This window comes from Pagrus pagrus (genome assembly GCF_965226575.1).
Source record: "Pagrus pagrus genome assembly, chromosome: 2".
NCBI lineage: Eukaryota > Metazoa > Chordata > Actinopteri > Spariformes > Sparidae > Pagrus > Pagrus pagrus.
The window spans coordinates 24213641-24239602 of NC_140186.1; the positions used below are offsets into that span (position 1 = coordinate 24213641).

The window sequence follows — 25962 nt, forward strand, 5'->3', positions numbered from 1 at the left end:
GCTGGACTTTCTGTGCCAGTCTTGTGTAGGCCCCGGAAGATGCTGCTCAGCCTTACTTCCCATCTGGCCCGGTGGCCACTTGCGGTATTGCAGGGGAAATTTACCCCATAGACCGCCAATATTAAAGAAACGTCTGTGAAATTGTTGACAGGACATCAAGTATCGCAAAAAAGGTCGACTATGACTTTTTCTATTGGGAATTTTTATTTGTAAAAAAAAAAAAGGGCTTTAAAAAAAGGCTTAAAAAATCTGTGGCGTCATTACAATGTAAAGTCTATGTGCTGAGCGGGAACTTGCGGAGGGGGGCAGTGGGGGACACTCTACAGCGTATATTCAATGGGCTGCAAAACCAGGAAGTAAGTGCAGACACCAGGAAACTTTTTTGGCATATGTGCTAGGCAAGCAATTCTCATTTGTTTGAAAGAGGGCCATCTTTGCATCTGGTATCTAGTTCTTTTATATAAATCTATGGACTTGTGCGACTAGCTCACTAATAATATATCCATCTTCAGTCTTCAGTCACGCACAATGAGTGCACAGGCAGAGTTAGTGCAGGCAGGCAGGTTAGTAGAAAGAAAGCTATCCTGTCTAATGATTTCATATGGGTCAAACAACATAATTGGATCAGCTTATTAGAGGCCTGCTACAGCCACAGATACTGTATTTTTTTCTTTTGTTTTCAGAGCTTTTGCTTTATTTATCGCTGACGAGATGTTAAGAGATTTTCTACAAACACAACAAAAAAGGCTTCTAGCACAACCTACCAATCCTAGCTTAAACACTGACCGTTGACAAAAAAAATGCAACTAGTTAAATGACAGCACTGCATAATCTTTTGCAACATTAGATTAGATTAGATTAGATTGTACTTTATTTATCCCTTGGGAAGGTTCTCTCAGGGAAATTGAGGTTCCAGCAGCATCACAAACACCGACAGTACAGTAAAAAAGTAAAAAGAAAAGCACACAGAGTTCAAATAGACATTAAGACATTGGAAAGTCATTTCCATCAAAATGATTTTGAAACAATGCGATGCATTTACAATTTACAGAGCTTCATGAAAATGGCATTTATGAAACAATGCAAACCAGATGATGATAAATTAATGTCAAATAAAAAAATGTGTTACTTACTGTCACCGTTGCTTCTCCACTTCCCATGGCTGTCAGCTTTACATCCTTATTTATACCATTGAACTGTTGAGATTTAAAATATGTGTCACATGTTTAAAACAAACACCTTCATACACATGCAAGAGTAAACAATCAGTAGGAATCATGTCTGTGATTACTAGATCATTACGCATGCACAGACTGACTTTGTAGCTCAAAGTGTGTGTGTGTGTGTGTGTGTGTGTGTTCTCACTTTAGATGTTCTCGTGGTGTGGTGGTTTTCACTGTTGAAGTTATACTTGTTAGGCCTTGACGTCTCTGGCAACAGGATGTCCACATACAGATTATACTCTTGTTCTTTCTCCACCAGTGCACTGATCGGCTCTCTTCCTGAGTGGATACAGACAGAGCCCCTCTTCAAGATGATCATGTGCAACTTTTGACACAGACATCTTTAGCAACAACTATGTGAAAAGACAATTTACAGGCACTCTCTCACTATATTCCCAACAATAACATAATAGCATCTTTTATCATGCTAGCGTGAAGTCAGGGGAAGCACAAATGCAGGTACAATCTGTTTCTTTGGATTTGCGTGGGCTGATGTGTTCCCTTAGCCACGCAGCTCTGCCCACTCACTTGAGAAGCTCCTGTCTCTGTTTGCCTGTAGACCACAATAGTGTTCAGTGTTGCTGGGGTATTACTTGTGATGCATGACCAATCCGACGTGTTTACAAAGCAAAGGGAACATGTTCAGTGACGTAAGGTCAACGGGCGTCATAGAGCGCAATTAATCTGCCTTATTTTATTTAGAAAAAACGCGTTATTTTTTATATATAACATATAGAAAAACCTACATATTCTATTGACAGCTCTAGTTTTTGACGTTTAAAATGCTTAATATTGTGGTGGTTAATGTTTGATTTTTGTTGAGATTCTCTGTGGTGTAGGGCCTTTATAAAACTTTTGACAACATGATCAACTGTTCTGTAGTCTTTGAGATGTGCCTTTTTTTCTAGCCAGTTCCCACAGTACATTTCTTTGAAGCTCTAACCTACTTTTGTATTACATTTAAACTGTTATACTATTTCTATTGTATACACACGCGCATTGATTGATATATGAACTTTACCTGTTATTATTTTTTAAAAAACGTCATTGTGTCATTCTCATTCAGTGGCGTAGATTTGCTAGTCCAGGTGTGTTTGCTGACATTTTGAGGGACTTATGTCTGCGGTATGGCCTGATACGGCCACATGAATCCACAACCCTACTGAAGACCCCCCCCCCATTGTCTTGTAAGATAGCCTGATCAAGGTCTAAGTGCCGAAACGTTGTCAATAAACTTAAACGCAAGTGAAGTGGACAGTGCACAGGAGTCTTTTTCCTGACATGATCAACAAAAGTAGTAGAATTTGATGTACTGCAGTTTAACTAGATTTTTTTAGAAACTATAAGCTATTTTTTTACTTCATTAATCAGTCTTTCTGCTGTCTCTGTGTAATAATACATTTTACTAAATCTGTACCCAGTATTGTCCTTGTCGGTATCTACAGCTGACATGGGGTGCAGCTGTAGTGGAAAGTCCCACAGTAAAGGCTTTTACAAACTGTGCAAATAATTCTAACCTCAGTGTTTTTAAGTTAAGTACTTGCACACAGAAAGTGAATATCATACGGTGAGAAAGCGACACCATAGTGTAATTTATTTGTCACTTCTTCAGTGTGGGAGGCTTTAAGAGACAGGGACTGCATCCTGCTCATACAGATCACTTATGGTGTTCACACACACACTCTTCAAAACCAATTAGAAGATTGTTATCATTTTGCTGCTCAGTATATACTGCATGCAAACTCTGTAAAACCAAGGAAAGCTGTTGAGACTATGGCTAAACTCTTCCAGCGTGATGCCACAGCTGGCTGTGTGACCATGGCGACCACACGGACACACAGGAAGTACTGTAATTTTACTGAGATCTGTGACAAACACTTCTTCACCGGCAGTTACAAACATATCAGTGACCATAAAAAGAGTCTTGGAGCAACATCTGCTTCAACGTTTGATTACCTGGTGTGGACCTGATGATTAATGTTTACGATGCTAGTCAGCTAAACATGCTAAATGATCATGTCATATTGCTAATCATTCCACTGCGTTAAACTGCTCCGCTGTAAGCTACATGATGAGATTAGTTTCAAGCATGTCTCTTGTTCTCACCTGTCACAGAGATCATCGTGCTAGCAGGTGAGTTTGGAATCAAATCTCTCAGAGAAATTTGACTGTTGATAATTACCTCTTGTTTACCGCCTAAAGGGAGAGACAGGTGGCAAATTAGGGATGAACAAATAAAAACATTACAATTTTTGCTTGGTACAGCGACTTCAATAGCACACTTACCCACACCTCTTTTAGCAGGGTCTAGTGTTATAATCTTTGGGGCTTTTATCAGGACACCTTCAGGCTAAAAAAACAGCAGTTAATAAACACATCAGGAATAATTTATAAGTAAACTTGTGTGACAAAACACAATGAGGCATGCATGTTAAAATACTTCTCACTCTCAGTTTTTTCATCTTTCTGAAATACTTGATATACACACACAAAAATGGTATAACCATAACGGAAAATGTAAATTAGATGTATTATTTCATTTTCTTTTTTTATTATATTTTCCGTTTTGGGCTGAAAATAGGGAAACAAACACCAATTTTCAATGTTTGGTGCATACAGAAAAACAGAGAAACCAAATATTGACTAGTTTTTTTCCATTTTTTGTTTGCCACATTAAATGAATAATAGAATGATCAGATGATACACGGACCCAGCTGGCTTAAAACGGCCACACATGCTTGCAAATCAGAAAGTTAAAGGTCTGAGATGGAAATGTAAAGTTTAAATCATATACTGTTTTATTGTTAATCTTGAACGCAATAAGATAAAATTTCAGAGAGTGTTTCTCTTACCACCACCCTCAGTGTCTTCATGATCCCATCACTGAGTGAAGAGTTTTTAACAGCTGCTTTAACCTGTATGCGGTATTGTCCTTGCTTCATGGGAATAATGATGAAAGGTACAGATCGTGTAGTTTGGGGCTCAACTTTGACTTCCTGACGATACTTCCCACGCTTAGAAGCTGAACTGCACACATCTACCTCCTCTAACAGATCCACACGCACCTTGAAACAGGTCAAGATGGAAAAAGAAAGAGACTGACATTTAGATGTTGACAAATTGAAAGAAAAATCATGATAAATGAGGAGATAATTAAAAAGATGATGTTTCCAAGGTGCATGGGGTCACTGGATGGTTCAGATTGTTAATACTGATAAATATATTATCAGAGAGAGTGGGAGGGAGGGAAAGAAAAAGAGGCTGCTGGAAAAATACTGCCCTCCACCTGTTGTGTGTTTTCTTTTCATGCCTGTGATCTATTCTACAGGCACAGACTTTGAAACTGTAGTGAAACACATGTGTTGTCAAAAAAAACAAACAGGCGGGAATCTCTAGATTCTCGCTGCTTACATGAGCGCTGAAATAAAAAGCAAGACGTTCCACCACGCTCACGCACTGCACATGCAGGATTTGTGTTCAGCCCATGAGACTTGCATGAGCCACGCTGCTCACGTGGGCTGTGTGGCTACTCAAACCTGTTTACATGGGTGCCAAGAGGAAAAGCAAGATGTCCCACCACGCACAAATGGTTTGACATGAGTAATCTAATACTGCTTTCAGTCATTAGTGGCTGCAGACAGACAGAGGTGGACTTGTTGCTGTTGAATAGTCAGTGATATTAGCATACTTGCTAAGTGATATGTCTTGTGTTTTTGCACTTGCTTGATGTTTGGCCGTGTTAGCAAAGTTGTAAACCCGATGGTTTTTCATCATAAGCTCATTTCGACAGAGGTTTTGGTAGAATGGTTTAGCCAGGTGTTAATGTCTCTGGTTCAGCTTATGTTAGCTTGACGTGCTGTTACTGTTCTGAGTTGTGTGCAAACTTGACTGACTTGACTGCTGCACTCCAAAAATGCCTCAGCATGCATATTAACTTCAAGACACAAGTTTTCAAGACAACATCGTTGTGACGTGCCAAGTCTTGTTTGTAGTTAGCAATAAACTATATCTGGCAAATTGTTGCAGAAACCTGGGATTTGTACTTATGACAGCTGTGTTGCACTCAAACAGTGGAGGGCGTCAAATTGCACAAAATACAGATTACTACATAATGTTGCTTTAAGCTCCATACTTAATGTAAAATATGACAGTGATCTTGATGTTCTTCTCTTACTCTTTGAGAGAGTGAAGTATTTTAATAGTAAACCCTGCCATCTGTCCTTAAACACAAGAGCTGAATAGCTCAGACTCACAGTGATAGTATCTGGGCTGTAGTTATGGAGGATAGCTTTAATTTCCAGCTGCTCTCCCCGGACAGCAGAGTACGGTAGTTTGAGATCAATGAAGAATTCCTTCCGCACAATGACCTCTAATGGATCAGCCACACAGAAACCTTCAAGTCAAAAAGAAACATGAAATTAAACAAATTGAAAAGAAAGATGGGAAATTAAAGGTAGAGCGGAGAAGTGAGGTGGAAAAACAATGTCACAAGTGTTTAAAATGCCCAAAGAGCAGAATCCTCCTCCAGAACCTGACACATTGTAAACTGTGTGCCTTATACGCCCTTATAACCTCACCAATGTAAAGACAAAGAAAGAAAAAGTCAAGTCATGCAGAGAAACAGGATCCTCACCGTGAGTTCTTGACAGGCTAATGCCAATGAACTGCCAGGTTGTGATTGAGTCTTGCAAATGAACAATTTTCTCAAATGATGTGGTTTCACTGAAATAAGGAAAAATGTAAACACTTTGAGAGGCAAAAGGTAGGTTATCTGTGTATTTTTTGTGTGTATATTTCTATTGACTCACCAGTTTGGTGTTTGTCGAGGGCAAGCAGGCAGCTTGATTTCTGACCACAGCCAACTTTCAGGGAAGTGGGTGTGAGAGACAATTTCATCGCTGTCCATGTAACTGTTGTCATCCTCCTCAGCTACAGTGTCATTAAAAAGGTTACAATTTCGATTTTAGGAAAATGACTAAAAATTTAAAAAAGAAGCTTTTGGTAAAGACATTTAGTTCAACAAATGTTCCTGACATTTGTAGATGATGGCAAGACTGCCAACACAATCAACGACTATTTGCCGACAATAAATGGTTTGAGCAAAGGAATCAGGTTTAAACAGTCTAACCAGAACACAGTCACAACAGCTGAGAGCTGATGTAGCTGTTTTCATTTAGAAATATTCATGTTTTCTGTTTGTACAAAATTAAAATCACACTACAAGATAGCTTCACCTGCTTCCACATACCATAACACAGACATATAGTTTAAAAGTCAGATATCCAAGAAACATTTTGGAGAGCATGAAATGTCACAAGTTTAGGGAATATGTACAGAATATATTAGGTCATTTAAGCTATGATTTTTACCTCGTTTCTTCCTGCTGGGGCCTTGACACTTCAACTCTGGAAATGTAAAACACACAAAGTCTAAACAGAGGAGGGGTAATTTGACACAGTAGACACCAATGGACTAGAAGGGCAGGGGCGAAGAAAATTAAAAGGGCAGCAGCTGTATGCAGTGGGGCACCAGCACACAGAAAGGGTACTGGAAGGGCACTTTATCATGTTTTATCTACCATCGGGGCATCCAAGAGGGCACTCATGCGGCAGTTTTTCTGCCCCCTGAGTCCACCAGTGGTAGACACAGTAAGGCCTCTGTGTCCACACAATATACTTTATTGTAATTGTACTGGCAAACCAATGGCTGCTCTTTTTAGGGAAGTTGCAACATTTTTATGTGGTCATTACACCGATGAAAATGTTTCATTCTGCTTTCTTTGAGGCTGTTTTTCTATGATTTGCAGGTTTGGCAGCCTTCAGTCTTAAAAACAAGAACTAACTGGTAAAAACTGGGCACTGTGGCTATGTGCCAAGAATGGCAGATGTAAGGAACATACAGTCAGTACCACTCCCCAAAGACACCATGAGCAGAAGCACTTTTGACATGAGATCAAATGCCAACTCATGGACTACTTTGACATACAGCTGGATGAGTTGAATGTCGCTTCATTGTTAGTTTCAGTAAGATACTGCAGTAACAGTAATCCTCACAATCTACCATTTCGCAAAGAGCTATCCACAAATGGTAAATAATGTAATGCGCTGCCTTGTGTGGTCTGGATTGGAAACACTGTACAGGTGTTAACACAATGACAGGAATACATCATGATGTTGTCACACAGATCCAAGAGAGGGTGCAAGACAGAAGTGCACTGTTTCTTAGCTTGGGGAAGTCCAGCAAAAAGCTTGAGAAAGGTCACCAGGACTGCATGAAATTATAAATGTAACTGTGAAAACAGCTTACTATATTGAAAAAAATGCACTCATCTCCAGGTATTCGCTGCTCTGTCTGAAAGACTTGATGCCGTTAATTTGCAGCACTTGTACCACAGTGAAGTAAGGTGTAAGGTAAACTGAGGAAAGAAGTTCACATAATGATTAACTTCCAGCATCACATCAGCACTTCTACGACAGCATTTTAAAAAATATATTTCTAAACTCGGGAGCTTCCTGTCCCAGTCTGAGTCTGGTTGCATTCATCACAAGCAGACTCACTGTGAAGCCATTTTTGCTGCGACTAGGAAAACAGAACAGATTACACCTGTGCTCCAAACATGACACTGCCATTACAGTAGAGACTTGATTTCAAACTATATCTACGTTAAACTTCAAACTCAGTGGTACGGCTCCTAAATATTTAAGCTTCTATTTCATTTTAATAAATATTTTTATGACATGCCTTCCTACCTACAGCGCAATCAGATCCCTCCCTTATTACGCATGTGTCTTGAATGTGACTTGATTTAAAATCACAGTAAACCTGGTCAAGGTCCATTTCACTACGGTGCTGCTTGGTGACCTGAGATATGCTGCAAGTGCATCCTCTTTACAAGCAGACTTGAAACATTTATTTTCTGACATTCACACTCAAACTGTTGGTCTGACCCAATAAAGATCCAAGAGGCAGTATATTTTTAAAGTACAGTTCCTTCGGACAAATGTGCACATGATCAGTGTCAGTGTGATGTCTTTAAACTTTTTTATTTATTTATTATTATTTAGTCCCAAAATGTTGTAACTGTAAAATAATGAAAATACGTAAATATGGCCGGTGACTAAAGCACATTCAGTAGTGTGTAGTGTAGTGTCACCTTGTCTGTAGGGAGTCCCAGAGGCAGTGGACTCAAACAACAGCCCGGCATCATAGAACACACTCATGCTGTCCCTCCCTCCACCTGGTGTGCAGCCTGTGTCAGACTTCTCTACAATGTCCCACACCTGAAAGGAACAAGAGGAAGTCATTCACACAGAAACACAACCAGACGGGGCTTAGTTACACAAGGAAAATAGCAGAACAGTAGAGATGGAAGTGACAACTTTTGCCACAAATGGAAACAAACCAACATGGATACATTTGAGTCAACGTTAATGCAGAGAGTACCACCAATATCATATTCGGTGCAGAGTCAGGTTTTACATCGAGAAATCTCGGTTAATAATTTTTTTTACAACCTTATTTAAATTTCAATGTCAATAACACTGAACATCAGACATTGCTGAACATTCCTGGAATGAAAGGGCTTTTCATTCATTTATCTTTTTTCAAGAGCATCTTGTTGCTTAGATCTTTAGATACAACATAACTTGCGAGACATGATTCTTTTTTGCAGATTTTATTCCGTTACCATTATAAAATATTGGTCGATACCTGTTGGGTCTTGATTAATTATTGTCACCAAAGTCTGTGATTTTCAATTTTTAAACATATCAATTATCTATATCTGCTGCGTACAGCGGGCCGGAGCCTATCAGAGCTCTAATAGAGACGACGGCGGGATACACCCCGGACAGGTCAGCTTTCTATCACAGGACAAACTCATACAGACAGGAAACTATTTCCACTATACATTTTGGAGTATCAATAAACAAAACCTGCCTGTCTTTGAAGTGTGGAGGAAACCAGAATACCTGTGTCATGGTTTGAGATTCCAGTGGAATTATTTCCTGTTTATTTTGTAGGTCTCTCCTCATGTGTTATGTTCTGCTTTACACTTCCTCCCTTTGTCCTTTTCCAGCCTTTTTTCCTGTTCACCTGTGTTTTGTTTGTTACTTAGCCCTGTCTAATTAAGCCTGTGTTTCTCTCGCACTGTTTGCATTTCTTCTGTTCTATTTTACTGACATCAGTACAGTTTGGTTTGTACTTTATTAAGTTTTTGTATTCTTCTTGCCTTTTGTTGCTGGTTTTTTTTGTGTTTGGACTTTCTATTTTGGATTTTGACTGTATCCTAAGTCCAAACTTTGATTTGGACTTTTGGTTTGCAGCTTCATTGTCACGGTCCGACTGTGGCAGTCGGGGTTGTTGCTGTGTTTTTGTGCTTTCCCCCTGTACGTCTTCCCCCCTCCCTTTTTCCTCACCTGCTCCTGTTTAACTGTGTGTCTGTACCTGTGGGTGTGGCAGCAGTGTCGGCAGTAGCGGAGAGGCGCACTTGCAAATCATTCTACTAGATTGTCTGCAAGATTGTTCCGCCAGTTACGGTGACTAATATCGAGTGCCTCTAACCATTGTGTTAGCTTTGTATTTTCCTAAGAGTTGATGTTATACGTTCCATGGATCTCTTTGTGCTTTTTCTCTTTGAGCTCCGTGTCATGTGATTGTGTGTTTCTACCTTGTGTGCAGAAAACTCCAGCGCCTCTCCACTCCGGCTTCCAGAGTTCCACCTGTGCAGCTCCCAGATGACTCTGCATACCTGCCTGCCTGCCTACCAGCCACCCGGCCAGCCAAGCTCGTCCACTACGTCCCCCTCCACGAACCCTCTAAACTCGAATAAATTCCTTTGCACCTTGATTACTGCCTCTGCATTTGGGTCCAGAAAGAAAGACCCAACATAACATTAATTTTAATAAAGAGTACTCCCCATTCATTGCCCTGTCCTGAGTGTCTTGTATTTGGGTACTCACTATTTTTGCTACAGGTAACAACCTGGAGGAAAACTAACACAAAGGGAGAGCATGCTAGCTCTACACAGAAAGGCTCCATGGAGCTGTCAGACTCAAACCACACTGTCACATCAGTCTCAATAACACTGAAGGCTTAAATTAACATTCTTTCAAAAATAAAAAAAAAAGGAAATTGCCTTTTTCTGAGTGAGGCGGTGCTCGTTGTTGAGGACATAGACGCCTTTATCAACTGCCACCAGTCCCACTGTGGCCGCTGGGTCTCCTGTGATCCTCAGACGAAATAACCTGCGAGGTTCATATGATGGAGCAGGTCTGGATGATTCCAGCTTCAACTACATAAGGGAGGAAGAGCCGATTTGCATTCAATCAAGCAGTTACATTAAATTAATTATATGCACCTTCAGTTTTATCAATTTGTGCTTGGGTGTAGGGATGGCTCGATACAACTTTTTCAATACCGATACCGATATTGCAACTTAGAGTATCTGCAGATACCGATATCAATCCAATACCATCTTTTCTCCTGTTCATGTTAATAATACATATAATTTGTATAGACGTACTTTGCTTAATATGGACATCTAAAAACACCATGTTCAAACTGTGCAACAAATATTCTGCTCCCCTAAAGGAAGAAATAAAATCCAGGGTTTCCCCCAGAAAACTTAAGCCTGTTAAGCCCGGTGGTAGGGTGGCCCACCAGTGGCTCACCGGTGCCCAAGCGTGTTTTTTTGTGTGAGGGGCCTGACCCTGACCATTGACTGATGGCAGGGCCCTATAGGTAACAGATTCATTAATGGAGTAGTAGAATTTAGAAGGAGTGATTCCATAACTGGAATGAAATGAAATGAAATGCTGGGTCATTTTCACATCTAACCCTACACTGGGGGAGACCCTGCTTGTGCGCAAAGTAATTCCACACAGCTGACATGATAAAATCGCTAGGCTGTCACTCACGACTTTCTGTTTACACATGCTGCAGCGGCTGCATCTCAGTTTACGGCACGCTGCGCAACAGCACGTCGCATGTCGCGCAACTGCTGTTGCTGAGGTTGATAGTGTCTTACGGCATGTCGCGGAAAGTGAAGTTGAGCATTTGGGCTTAGGTATCGGATCGGACGGGCTATAGTTGTTTTTTTCGATGGTCGATCCTGAAATTTTGACCAATATTGGACCGATACCGATCCTGAGTATCGTATCGAGCCACCCCTACTTGGGTGTCCCACTTAATTAGTTCAACTCTGCACCATCAGTATTGTGTGTCTCACCGAGCCCATGCAGGAGTCCTTGACATCCACCCAAACAGAGTCTGACACCACTTCATTGTCATCTGTATGGTAGTAGGCTATGATGCGGAACGATGGCAGCATTTCTTTGGTAATTAGAACTGTCCTGGAAACCACTACTTGGCCTCTTGTTTTATAGCGAGAATATTTCACCAGTTGACCTCTGCTCAGGATCTGGGGACAAAGATTTACACACCAGCACTTATCAAATATGAGTGTAAATACAACACAGACTGGTGAAAGCAACACAAACACTCAATCATGTGCACAAATGTACAAATGCACAGGTGCAAAACATCTCTCACCAGGTATGTGATGTCAGTTTGTGGTGGCCTGTTAAGCATGAAGTTGACCTTCAGGATATGTCCTAATCTGACTTCAGCTGCATCCACACCTGAAATGAAAATGTAACTAAATTTATTCCAGACCTTCTTATGCATGGTGACTGACTTTACCATCTGAAATGATTTCAGGATGTTCCTCACCTATGTGGATGTAATTGTTGCTTTTAGTGGTATATGGGAGGGCTGTCATGGTGGCCGATGCTTGCCTCTCACGTGTAATACGAGGATCATTGGTCTTTGCCTGACAAATAAATGCACACAGTAAATCATACGCACAAGGTATATAAATTTATAAAGGATTTACAATTCAAAATTACTTTTAGGGCAAATTTGCAAACACAAAAAAGATAAACTTAAATATGCCACGTTAGTTAATGAGAACAGAAATCTTCACAAAACATACAATACAATTCAACTCACTCCATCAGATGTATCCCATTCTTTTTATGTTTTACTTTTGCGTGAGCTTTTATCAAAAATTCAGACTTACAGTGATCATCAGTCTGTCAGTCCTTGGCTCTGTATTGATGGTAACCCTCATCATGCCACTGGCGTCAGTGACGCCCATCTCCTGGCCCGGATCAACCACCACTGCAACACCTTGTGCAGGAGTTTCATCTGGATTCACAACTTCAACCTGCCATCAGAGACACAAATAGCTGAACAATCAGAAAACATCTAATTAAAGCTGACAGTTCCCAGTAAACATGACCGAACTGGGACAGAACGATGCAGTCTCCCAGATGGGCACCAGTATGACAAAGTGAATATAGCACCGAGGTGGTTTTCTTGCCAGGTTTGGATCCTGGCAACCCGGGGCTGAGTCAGCAAGGATCACTTACCAAGCCAACAGCAGGTAACTACATTTAGCAGTAGTTAGCACTTACTTAAGCAACAAAAAGATGATGTCTGTCTCCCAGGAAACTCCATAAATCACCTCAGTACTCAGTACGTTTGTTAGCAGTTACTTCAGCAGCAAGTGATGCTATCTGTCCAGTGTTGGATAGTGGTGGATAACTTTGTCACAGGGTGTGAGCTGAACCACCTGCAGCTCAACACAACAAAGACCAAAGAGCTGGTGGTGGATCTGAGGAGAACCAGGACACCAGTGACCCCAGTTTCCATCCCGCGGCATAACGTGGACATCGTTGAACACTACAAATATCTGGGGGTGTTCATCGACAATAAACTGGACTGGACTAAGAACACTGAAGTCCTCTACAAGAAGGGACAGAGCCGCCTCTATTTTCTGAGGAGGCTCCGCTCCTTTAACATCTGCTGGACTATGCTGAGGATGTTTTATGAGTCTGTGGTGGCCAGTGCTATTCTGTTTGCTGTTGTGTGCTGGGGCAGCAGACTGAGAGTAGCAGACGCCAACAGACTCAACAAGCTGATCTGGAAGGCCAGTGACGTTGTGGGGGTGGAGCTGGACACTTTGACAGCAGTGTCTGACAGGAGGACGCTGTCGAAGTTGCGGGCGATACTGCAGTATGACTTTCACCCTCTCCACAACGCTCTGGTCAAACAGAGGAGCACCTTCAGCGAGAGACTAATTGCTCCAAAATGCACCAGTGAGCGCCACAGGAAGTCATTCCTACCTGTGGCCATTAAACTTTACAACTCCTCCCTCTGATGTTTGGACTCAAATGGCTATATATATTTATATATGTATATATATGTACATCTGCCATACCATATATATATTTGTTTGCACTGTGTATTTGTAAATACTTGGAGTGGTCATTGAACAGTTAAGATTGTCTATTTTATTTTATTTTATTTTTTATTTTATTTATCTTATTTTATTACTTTATTTTATTGTCTACTTTACTATGTTATATATATATATCTGTATCTCTTGTTTCCATTCTGGCTATATTTCTATTTCTACTTTGCACGGAGCATCTGTAACAAAAACAATTTCCCCCTGGGGATTAATAAAGTATTCTGATTCTGATTCTGATTCTGATTGCTCAAGGCAGGGCAGCTTTGGGGCAGCAGGGGGAAAACCAGAAAGTGTTTTGTCCATAAAATGACCCAGTTTCACCCAAACCACTGAATAAAGTTATAAAGTTGTGTTTTTGTATAGTAATCTGTCAGATAAAAAAATATTGCACGCCTCCCAGTGCAGGATCAATCATCAACAATTTTAATGATCTTTTAGGAAGTTGCAAACTTCCATTTACCATTTAAATACCTACAAACAGCTTTTTTTCCCACTGTTGGGCCTGTTACTGCTGGATACTATAGGTGAGATACTGAGAAAGACATCTGTGATAAAAACACCTACAGATTTTGACTTCTTGCAAACTTTAAGAGCAATCTAATACTACCATGGAAATGTTGTAATCACCTGCAAACTGCAGTAGCTGGGCAGCAATGATGTAATGACTAAGATAATAGTCAGTAATCGGTTTTTCAAATAGCAATTGAGGATACAGACAACTTTGTTTTCTAACCTTGTTGTCATTGTACATAAATATAAATTCAGTCAAGTACTTTACCACTACATCGAAGACCATTCCTGGTTTGAAGTATTTGGGCGTTTTCTTGAAGTGGATGGTGTACGGTGACGTGACAATCTGGATACCTCTTAACTCTGCCTCCACCATTTCACCACCTGTTGTGATAAAAATCACAATCATGTTTTTAAAAAGCCTGTAAAAGTTCTTTTGTGCAACATTACAGATAAAAAGCACAAACAAAACAAATGATTTCATATGTTCCCCTCCCAAGACCTTGAATCATCAAATTAGAAGCAGTAAAACAATAAATGGACTTTGTCATTAGTCGTAGCTAAATACAAACACAAACAGTGTCTCTTTCTTACCGCTCTCTGTCAGCACACTGACAGCTACAAATATGGAGCTCCCCACCAGGTGGTTGATGCTTTGGAAGGTCTGTGTGATGTGCTCTCTCCTCAGCGAGACTACTCCAATACCTCTCGCAATCTAATAGAATGAATGTAACAGTCATTAATGTATTCCTAGATGTGAATCTAACAATAAGCTTAAATACTGTAACTGCAGACACTTTGAAAACAGTCTGATAGATTATTTAGCATTGATGAGGTCACACCAGTGACAGAGTTTGAGGTTTGTTCTCGTCATCATTTTAGTTTTTTTTACAGGAAACAACACGAAACAGAAAAGTCAAACATGTTGACCAATCAAGGAGCAGACTGACAGACACACCTGCACTCTCTGAAGAGAACCTGGAAAGCTCTTTTTGGCACCCTCTTGAATAACCCCAAATACCACGTACGCCGTCCCATCCACCTCTTCACCAAATAGATACCTAAAACCACAAGGACATTTTTGAGCCTACAAAGAAGTAAAACAGGACAATCAAAAACACAACAGACTAAAAAAGCCACAACACAACCTCTGAACATCATCCTCTATTTTCTCCTCCAGTCAATCTACCAGTCGAACCTGATCTCTTGAGCCACAAAACAAAAACCTTCACATACCTAGCTCTGATGTTAACGGTGAGCTCTGGACTGTCCACGTAGAAGAAGGGGCTCACAGGCGTCAGCTTCACCTCAAAACTGGGAAACACTGAAAATGTGAAAACGTTTTATTGAATGTCCAATAAAGTCAAAAGTATGTGAATATAGAAGGAATAGGTTTTACAAAAACAGTGCAGGTAATGAGGGACTTACCATATTCTTTGACTTCGAACTCTGCAGAGTAGTTCTGCTGTGGGTTGCTGTGGAACTTGGCCACAACCTTCCACAGTCCGGGACTAAACGCAACAACACACAACAACACATATTCCAGTAATCAAGTGAGTCATTCAAATATTCATAACATTTTGAGACTGACGGTGACACGTGAATCAGACTTCAGATTTCATGAAGTTATTTAAATCTTACTCGAATGAGCTTGAAAGCACTTGTTGTTTATACTGTCCCACAGAAAGCAGCAACACAGAAACAGTAAGGTCTAGAAGAAGGGGTTAATGTTGTCAGGTTGGCCAGAAAACTGTACAATAGATAGACTGGTTGTACTTTTATTGTTAGTCTTTTAAGTCTGATCATTTCAGTCCATAGATGCATTTATTTTAACATGTCTGTCTGTCAACTTGGAATTAAAGTTTATATCTAAACAGAGACATTCTAGATTAATTAAGTAGCTATCTAGCTTATACACTTTATTTTATTTCTTCAAATTTCTGAATTAGATTGTGTGTTTATGGTAGAACGCTCACGTTATCTAGTTTGTAAGTTTGGCCCTATTAAGTTACAGTGTAACCAACAAACATTTGTCTTCACCAATGCTAGCGAGCTAATAGCGCTCCCTTTTATTTCCAGTGTTGGCTAAATAGCGAGCTAGCTGTGCTTATGATTTGGCATTTCATTCCAACTATGAATTGTCTTATATTATCTCAGCTAAACAAGCAAGACAGTGTAAGGATTGTAAACTTCAGTTTACTGAAATGTGCGTGGCACTGCACAGGGTTCTCTTTATGCCTTGGAGTAATAGTTATACTACAGTCGGACATGTCCCACCAACTTTTAGAAGAAAAAGCATCAGTCCATTCAATCGGTGCGCTTTTCAGAGCCCTGCCACTGCTCATCAAATCCCGTCCACTTTCTTATTGGGACTTTGCCAAATTAATGAAATTCCCTACACAGCTACCTTGCACCTTGGCAGATTGACACATAGCATGGAAAATAATTGTACAAACCGCAACATAAACATGTTATTTACTTTAAAGAGTTTACTTTGCATGATTTACTACTAAGATTCCAAATTGCTTGTACTAATCTGTGTGTGATTGCAATAATGACAACAGGTGCAAACGTGTTGGAGACACGCCTATTTAAATGAGGGTTTAGCGTGTTTCATGGTTTTCAGCATGGCGAGTGTGAGAAATTAAATAGTTTTCCATTCAGTAAGAAATATACTGTAAACACCATATCAGGATGTGAGAGCAGAAGGGGAGAAACCGCTTTTGCTGTAAGTGTCATAGAGTCAGACGAGAGACAATTGCCTCTCGTCTGAGGTGTTACAGGAAGATAGATGGTAGACGACATTTACATTCTAATGAAGTAGCAAAAGGGTCACTGTCCTGGGAAAGAGACGATCCACCAAACATCAAGGGGTCATTGTTCTGGGAAGAAATGTTGTAACCCCCCACTCTGTTTTGTATTTAAGTCAGAAACATTTGGAAGACGGGAGAGAACACTTTGGGTCTTCTCTCCATGCTGCATGTATTAAAGAGATCTGATTCATCATGCTGAGTCTACAATTCTTCTGAGATTTAGCAACTCTCAACCTCACCGAGTTTGAGAGAGCGAAAGCGCAAAGTGAAATTCGACCCTTTGGAATTAGAAGTATTGGTAGAGGAAGCAAATAAACATTTCAATGAGCTGCAGCAAAAGAATCTGACAGTCGCGCAAAGGAACGCCGTGTGGGAGAAAATTGGTGAAAAAGTTAATGCTGTTGGAAAAAACAGGCGAACAGTGGATGAAGTGAGAAGGAGATACTAAGACATCAGAAGAAGAACAAAGGAAAAATTGGCGTATAATAAAAGGTCTGCAAATACAACAGGCTTCCATTGTTTCGGCGTCTCCTTCTTGCAACAATAACTGCGGCCATGTGTGCGCAATTACGCATACAAACCGTTTGCACCTCCCTTTGAGACGTGTTAAATATAGACGCAGTTTCTATTGGCAAAATTGCTTTCAGGTTTGATAAATCACTTTGCGTGTGCTAAATTAATATATTTACATTTTCTCCACCCAGAACACGCACAACTGCGTGTAAACGCCCCGTGTTGCATATTCATTGCTGCAAACGTACTAACTGGATGCAGACGCGCTATTTTGCACCTTTGACAGACGCAACCCTTTTTGCGCACTGTTAGTAAATCAGTTTGTACAATTTTTTGCGTGTGCAAGGAGTTTGCACACGTTTTAATACACGCAAACCTTTAGTAGATCCGGCCCTCAAGGTATTATTACCAGCCAGTAATGTTTTCAGATTGTTTGTCTGTGTGTGTGTGTGTGTGTGTGTGTGTGTGTGTGTGATCATGGTATAATGCAGTCCTGGTGACACCTATTGTCACCGGGACTGTCACAGAAGCTATTGTATTTTGCCAGGTGTTCACATGTCTGTCTTTCTGTGGACAGATTTTTCTCAGCGAAATAGTGTCATGACACCTCAAAAGTGTGATGAAAAATCCAGTCAATATGAGTGCAGGGTTAAAAATGGGTGTTGGCTGAGCAGGTCGTTGATCTTTTTGAAGTAGGGGGCGCTGAGGCTGAGTTTGAAGATTGGTGTTGTATTGAGATGCAATGATCAACGTTACCACTAGTTGGCACCAGTTGCTTAGCTGAAGTGTATGTAACAAGGAAGTGCAGTTGCCAGTAAACTTTGATGCTGAACTACACGGTGTGAGTATGTCTCGTCAATACATGGTACCAGGAGAAATATCTCAACTGAACAATGAACTTTATACGTCAACCAGAGGAGCTGAAGTTGACCGGAAACGTCAACGAAAATTGGAAAGTATTCAAACAGAGTTTTGAACTCTGTGCTGCCATCCGACTGGAGGGCGACGACAAGCGGGGAAGATAGCATTGTTGCTAACAGTAGCAGGCCGCAGCGCACTGGACGTGTACAACACGTTTGTCTTCACAGGCGACCAAGTGAGAAGTTCGATGTGGTCATGGCAAAATTCGAGGAGTACTGCACGCCTAGAAAGAATGAGACACATGAGAGATATGTTTTCAGGAACCGTGTTCAGAAAGAGTCCAAGCCGATAGAAAAGTACGTCACAGACCTACGGGTGAAAAGTCAGTCATGCAACTTCGGCACGTTATGTGATTCAATGATACGTGACCAGATAGTTATCGGTGTACTGGACAATAAGGTGAGAATGCACTTATTGAAAGAGACTGATCTCACGCTTGAAAAAGCTATTAAAATCTGCCAAGCTTCAGAGAGCGCAAAGGCGCAGATAAAGACATTCAGCAACGAGGGTGAAGCTGCGGAAGTGGACGCGAGAGAGCCCGTCTTGAAATTCTACGATCAGGACAAACCATTAAAGGAGTCCACTGATGCATCCAAAGCCGGACTAGGAGCTGTGCTTCTTCAAAAGCATGACACAGAGTAGGATCCTGTCGCGTATGCATCTCGCACTATGACCAGTGCAGAAAGAAATTACGCACAAATTGAGAAAAAAAAGAGACATTAGGGGCTGTTTATGGCTGTGAAAAGTTCCATGAATATGTTTATGGAAGAACAGTAACACTGGAAACTGACCATAAGCCGCTAATAGCAATTTCACAGAAGCCACTGGGTGATGCACCACCACGCATTCAACGCCTAATGCTGAGGCTTGAAATATGATGTGGACTTTGAGTTTAGGCCAGGAAAACACCTAGTGGTGGCAGATGCATTGAGCAGGGCCAGCCTGCAGGATTTAAAGAGCACAACTGAAGCAATCGTGCAAATCCATGTAGACTCTGTCAGAGCACACATGTCAGACTTAGACGAGTCATGGAACAGATAAACCTACCAGGCCAGGTTAAACTGGCTAAGCCATACCAACACTTTAAAGGGGAACTGTCAGTGTTAGACGGTGTTCTTCTAAAAGGCACCACGATTGTTACTCCTAACTCATTGGAAGCAAATGGTCAGATTAGTGTACGAAGGACATCTAGGAATAGAAAAATGCAAGAGATGTGCACGAGAAGTATTATACTGGCCGTACATGAACAAAGATATTGAGACCTACATCCAGCGCTGTGTCACTTGCCAGCGCCACAGATATCAGCAGCCCAAGGAGCCGATGAGGCCACATGACAAGCCTAGGAAACGTGGAGAAAGGTTGGGATGGATCTTTTTCATCTGAAAGAAAAGGACTACGTGTTAGTCATAGATTATCATTCCAACTACCCAGAAGTCACGTGTTTGAGTGATACGAGTTAGGTTAAGTTAAGGTTAAGGTTAAGGTTACTTTATTGGTCTCCACCAGGGAGAAATTTGTCTCGGAGATAGGGAGAAGTTGCAGCACAAAAACGGACATAGAATACATAAAATACATAAAAAACAATGGACGTGACAATGGACCACAATTCTCGAGCCAATGCTTCTAGAACTTTGCAGAAATGTATGGTTTTGAACATGTGACTTCGAGTCCCCACTACCCACAATCCAATGGTTTAGCGGAGAAGGGAGTACAAATAGTGAAACGTATTCTGAAAAAAGCTGCAGAAAATGCAGAGGATCCATACCTTGCTATCCTGAACTACAGAGCATCACCACTGGAGAATGGACTTTTGCCAGCAGAAATGCTCATGAGAAGAAAGCTCAGGACCAGGCTTCCAGCAGCCACATACAGGAAGGAAAAGTATGTGAAAACAAGTCCAAACGTGAGACAGATTGGACTGTACAACAGAGCAACCAAGGCTCTGGGCCCACTCTCACAGGAGGACATTGTGAGGGTGAGATGCGATTGGACAATGGGGACCACTAATTAAGGTGGTCAAGGAGACAACGCCTAGATCATATGAAGTCATCACGGAGTATGGGACACCAATGAGGTGGAACAGAAGGCATCTGCTCAAAGTGCCTCAGAAAGAACTCATGGACAATGACACAAATGACATGTCAGTCATCTCAGACCAATCCTGTTCTGAGACAGACAAAGACACACCAAAGCTGAGACTGATTGCAGAGATATGAAAAAAAAAATGGAAATGATGAGAGGAAAAGAAAACACACATGTTAAGGGTGTTAAGTTCAAAACAGTTAAAGTGCCAAAGAGGAAACTGAGTTAAGATAAAGTGGTAAATGCTAGTAAAATGTGAATTTGAATTTAATTCTGAAAATATTTCACTTAAGCTGTGAAAGCACGTTAACAAGATATTGATTCATTTACTGAATAAATGATTTAAGTTTAAGTGGTACAAGAATACTTAAAAAAAAAAAAAAGTGAGATGTATTGAGATGCAATGATCAACGTTACCACTAGTTGGCACCAGTTGCTTCGCTGAAGTGTATGTAACAAGGAAGTGCAGTTGCCAGTAAACTTTGATGCTGAACTACACGGTGTGAGTACGTCTCGTCAATACAGGTGTGGACCGACTCATGAGTACTGAGTACTCATGTTATAATGTAGTAATCACTAATGAGTACTCATGGGTCAGAACATGTTGACAGGGGTCGCAGCTGTTGAGATCCCATCACAAGATGATCTCTAGTTTGAATTGAATTCACCGGTTATTTGTGTTAAAAGGCCAATTCAATTAAGTAAGATACAGGAGGCTACTCACCTGACAATTTCACCAAGTTTATAATCTCCTGAGTGGATCCCCGAATTCGAAGAGACTTGATCAAGTGGTAAAATGATGCCTTCAGGGGTCTTGAAAGAAATGATATTGTATAAAACAGTGACCTGTACCAGCTTACAAATTAATTTAGCAAAGCAATGCTTTTATTTTGTCTGCAATCCGTGAGCCTAGTCAGTGTCTCGACATCGGCTGTGTTAAATGTGCAACACAACCACTAGAAGGAGGCATGCATTTATTATTATAGTGAGTGGGAGGACAGGTGTTACTGAATATACACACCAAAGCTAACAATGACACAAGGTGTGCCAGATGTGTTTCTATTTTTTCTGGCAATTTGTAGGTAAGTGACCCACTATTAAGCACTGTGATGTCATCTCATTCAGAGGTGTTTTGCTTATCAATTCTGTGCTTATTAAAGATAAAACACAATACCACAATCTCAATGGCAATAGAAGCATCCGTGTTGGTTTCCTCATCTACAGGCTTCATGAGGGGTGTCACTGCAAACATCCTGTAAAGAACTGACAGAGAGAGAGAAAAAGTTCATTTTGTTGGTGAGTCATGTGACTGTTTAACAACTTTCTGACTTCACTTCATTATACTTGTGTCAAAATAACAGTTCATCTTACTTTATTTTATAATGTGTTTTATTGTTTCATTTGAAAAAATAAATATTATGATATATATTTTCTATTGTAATATCTTTGCTTACTAATGTAGAGACATTGAACTCACCTGTGCTTTCGGGGGTGTAGAGGGTCTTATCAGTCTGGATGAAGATGTACCCGGACTGGAAGGACGCTAAGACGACTTTCTCCAACAGTCGGTCAGGGAATTGAGCTTGCAGGTACACATACTGCTTGATGTTGGGATCTTTACTGAAGTCACCAGCAGGGATCTGAAACACCACGCAGAGAAGAAAGCAGAGCATGAGGAGCAGAGATTGTTCGTTTGTGGTCATGATACAGTGGAAAATTAGGCCAGCTTACAGTGAAAAAAAATACAGTAACATTTCATTTACCGTTATTTGTGCGAGCTCCTGGAAGCTGTTTCCACTGGTGAGGGTTACACTTGTGGATACCAGCCTTTTGGTTTTGGTTGGATGGTTCATCACAATGACTTCGACCCTAATGTCTGCTCCTGTGCAATCTTGACACTCCACAAAGATGTTTTCTGCTGTTCCTACCCGCAACAAGTTGGGGGCAGACATCACCTGCCTGCAGAGCAGAGAAAGATGGAGAATAGATGTAGTCACTGTGCAGCGGATGCCACATGCAGTTTAGGATTTCAAATCCAATGAAAATGTATTCATGAAGCATGTTTAAAAACTTTAATGATTTAATGAAAGAACACGTTCTTTCTTGTTGGATGCATTAAAGGCATTTTAATCAAACACAAAATAATGAAGTGTCATGATAAAGAAGTGCTTCCCAACCTTTTTTGGATTTTCCCCCTTAAAACTTCAACTTCCCCTGACTTTTCATTGGCATGAAGGTAAATTGAGGTTAAGTGAATTTTCATTTTTGGGTGAACTTTTCCTTGGTTAGGAATGAGACATCTGCAATATTCAGACTACCCAAAGCCCAAATCTGTTTTTTGGCATATCCAAGCAATTTTTCGCAAATTCAAATCACATTTGCAGGTGGTTTGAAATGCAATTCAAATCTGATATCTACAGATGTGACTCTCCTGACACTCTGGCCGCTCGTATTGGATTTCAAAGTGTCTTTTGTGTCACCTGCAGCAGCAGCAACGTCAAATCCATAAGGGTTTTGACGTAAAGTCTTGAAGGAAAGAGGCTGAAAAATCTGCCACGTTGATTTTGCAAGTTTTCAATTTTTTTTTCTGAGAATTCAAAGTAGAATTAAAATCATTTGACAAAACACTGATACATTTTCCTGGTTATTTTGTCTTTTTTTTTTTTTTTTTTAAATGCCACCAGCATGCAGGAAACACCATAATCCATGAGTCTCACATTTTTGGGACCCCTTCAACCCCACTTTGGTTTCAAAATCCTCCCTTTTTCTGAGGTCTCGTGGTTGGCAAGTATGTGTACAAATTCATGTAAATTTAGGAACTTTCAAGAAGTTAAAAACAACATGTAAATCTGCTGCCCTCTGTCATGTCTGTATCCTCAATTTTACAGAATTGTGGTAATCAGAGTATATAAAACTAAGATTTTCCTCCTGTGGTGAAAATATTTTTGTGAAAAATTAGCTCCTGAGCTGTATCTTTTAGGATAATTATTGGACATTATTACAATATCAGATCAAAGCAACTTACAACAATTTACATTTATATTTGCAAACAACTAGACTCTTTTTACATTATTATATAATACAATTAATTAGAAAAGCAGTCTAACCTATTTTGGTCACTGAGACTAACATACAGTAATTAATAATTGGGTCATTGGAAGATTAAACATATGATTTCTGTATGAAAACAACAAGAAAAGCACCAATTGTGGGAAAATAAGTGTGTACTGAAATAACACAATTGTGCCAAAGCAACCAAGAGGAAATATCAATGGTATGCAACAGGGCTAATAACATTTTAGTTCATTTAACCTAAAGAACTTTTGAACAGACATTCAGGGTCTCTGAAGGTGAGGCAGGTCTACTCACAATTGAGATCCATCAGTCAGAGAGAAAAAGGCCAGAAAGGCCAGCAGCCACAGCTGGGTCACACACATCCTACGGCTTGATCTCATATCTGCTGTCAATGTAGACTCTCGCTGTACACCTTTACACACCAACCTCCCTCCTCCTGACCCTTTAGTTCTCTTCCCGTTAAACGAGAGGTGCACAATTTTATAGATAAGGTAGGTAAACAATAATCAGGTGCCCATGTTTGCATTGGAACTGTGTTTGCTTGCTGTAAGCACTCATTCCTGTTCTGAGCACCCATAGATCCCCTTCCTAATGTGCTTTAAATGTAGAATCCAGTTTTTATTTCGTGCAGACATATGTTCCAAAGTCTGATCTACCAGAAACATGACAACAATCGTTTGGCAATGAAGTTCTTGTGAATTTGGCATACATCTTATTGACAAGGCAACAATTATTTGAGCAAACTTTTGGCTTTTATAGGCGGTTTACAGAGGAATGTTTTTAGGTGAAAATGATTGTGGCAACAACAGGCAAACCCATTATAAAAGTTGATATTTTATTGTTGTTAATTAGATTTTTATATCCTGGATCACAGTGTTACAAACACTTTTATTTCAAAAGACAAGTTTTCAACACATAATATTTTGATGTAATAAGTTTGCAGTTAGCACCTACATTACGTCTGACATATTAGTACAGACCTGGAATTTGTATTTACGACAGTAGTGTTGCACTCAGAAACTGCAGGGAGCGCCAAAATACACAAAGTGCCAATTTCTACATGAGGTTGCTTGAATAAACTTCAACTTCTTGTCAAAGTCAGCAAAGATCTTTATACAAGAATACCATTTGTCTTACTTTATATAAGACAGTGAGATTAAAGCCATTACATTTGAATAATTTCAGTTTAACATTGTCACCTTTGCAGCCCTTATATAATTCACAGATAGGAATGTTTTAAAGTATTGGACAAAATGCAATTTTGATCTGATAATGGTGCTAAAAGAGACATCCAGAAATTTCAATGACACAGAGTTAAGTTCAAAAGGGCAAAGTCTTTACTGAAGAAACAGGCAGTCATAGGAGGTCAATTCAACAAGGCAAACAAATCCAGGAAAGGAGTTGGCAAAAAACCAAAGTGAAGTCATAAACCACAGTAACAAACACTAGCAAGAATGCCAGATCAGAGGCAGGTAAGTTGGAAGCAGGTTTGGAAAGTCATGGAGGCAGGAAACACATGAGAGCAGGAAATGAAACAGCAGGAGATGTTAGCCTTTCAGAATAAAACAGGAAATGCAATATGCACAAATTAATTGGATGTTTCACACCCAAAGGTTAAGACTGAAGGGGACGTGAATTACATTGCAAATTTGATGGTACTCATTCACACGTTTGTTGAGATGTTGCAATCAGAATTAAACTGGTGGAGCGACTGGCTGACAGACCAATATCCATGCAATTAGCACAGCTAATAAAAACAAAGGTTTTTTGTGAACACGTAGACTGTCAAAGAATATAATGACGATCATGAGCTCCAGCAAGGACTTTACACATAATGAGTGATCTATTGATTATCTTGACTAAGTTCCCGCAGTAGATCAATAAAACATTGCATCATTGTTATTGACACCGTTTGCTTTGCATCACTATGTAAGCTTGGATTAAACATTGTGTGAAAATTTAGGCCTGTGGCATCATTTGAAAAAACAGTGTACGATAAAATGGAACAGTGTTAAACTATTTCTCCCAATTTTCCATCATCACCCTGTATCCATTACAGTTAATGATTACAAATTCAGAAAACCCCATGTCTTATTGCTGCTCCTTTATTTATTTTTTTCTTTGTTGCTTAAATATATTTTCTGACTGTTACAATTCTCAAAACATGAATCACCAAACTGATGTATACTATGCAGTTCAACATTCAATTTGAGCAACAAAATGAGTCAAAAACGTAAGTAATGGCTGAGCATTAAATAAACTCACCAATAAGTGTCACTGTAATCATTCTCATTTGCGTAGCCAAAAGAGTCAAAGGTGTAAGCAACTATCAGTACAGTTACCTCCACTGAAACTGTTTATGTATTTCATTTACAATAACTCAGGAGTTAGAGGATAACTACCGTTTTTTACAACCTGGACCTTATTTCTAGCAAAATATATGGTCATTTACTCACCCAGATAACTTTGGCGTCATTTGAAGTCGTTCGGACGAAATTAGATCCAGTGT

At 40.1% G+C, this 25962-nt stretch overlaps 1 protein-coding gene across 1 annotated transcript in view; it reads right to left on the minus strand.

Annotated features, from left to right (window-relative positions):
• Positions 1–23815, minus strand: part of LOC311250363 (complement C3-like) — a gene marked incomplete at both ends in the record, with an annotated part of 32310 nt that extends 8495 nt beyond the window's left edge. The window contains 25 exons of the mRNA XM_084342003.1: positions 1134–1196; positions 1366–1502; positions 3330–3419; positions 3510–3573; positions 4076–4288; positions 5477–5616; positions 5857–5945; positions 6032–6152; positions 6593–6628; positions 8377–8503; positions 10360–10515; positions 11452–11643; positions 11775–11863; positions 11955–12054; positions 12304–12450; positions 14318–14433; positions 14644–14764; positions 15008–15110; positions 15286–15373; positions 15478–15560; positions 21103–21191; positions 21553–21641; positions 21856–22018; positions 22142–22337; positions 23748–23815. Coding sequence (XP_084198129.1) covers positions 1134–1196; positions 1366–1502; positions 3330–3419; positions 3510–3573; positions 4076–4288; positions 5477–5616; positions 5857–5945; positions 6032–6152; positions 6593–6628; positions 8377–8503; positions 10360–10515; positions 11452–11643; positions 11775–11863; positions 11955–12054; positions 12304–12450; positions 14318–14433; positions 14644–14764; positions 15008–15110; positions 15286–15373; positions 15478–15560; positions 21103–21191; positions 21553–21641; positions 21856–22018; positions 22142–22337; positions 23748–23815 — 2880 coding nt within the window. The remainder of the gene's footprint in view (positions 1–1133; positions 1197–1365; positions 1503–3329; positions 3420–3509; positions 3574–4075; positions 4289–5476; positions 5617–5856; positions 5946–6031; positions 6153–6592; positions 6629–8376; positions 8504–10359; positions 10516–11451; positions 11644–11774; positions 11864–11954; positions 12055–12303; positions 12451–14317; positions 14434–14643; positions 14765–15007; positions 15111–15285; positions 15374–15477; positions 15561–21102; positions 21192–21552; positions 21642–21855; positions 22019–22141; positions 22338–23747) is intronic.
• Between the last annotated feature and the right edge of the window lie 2147 nt (positions 23816–25962).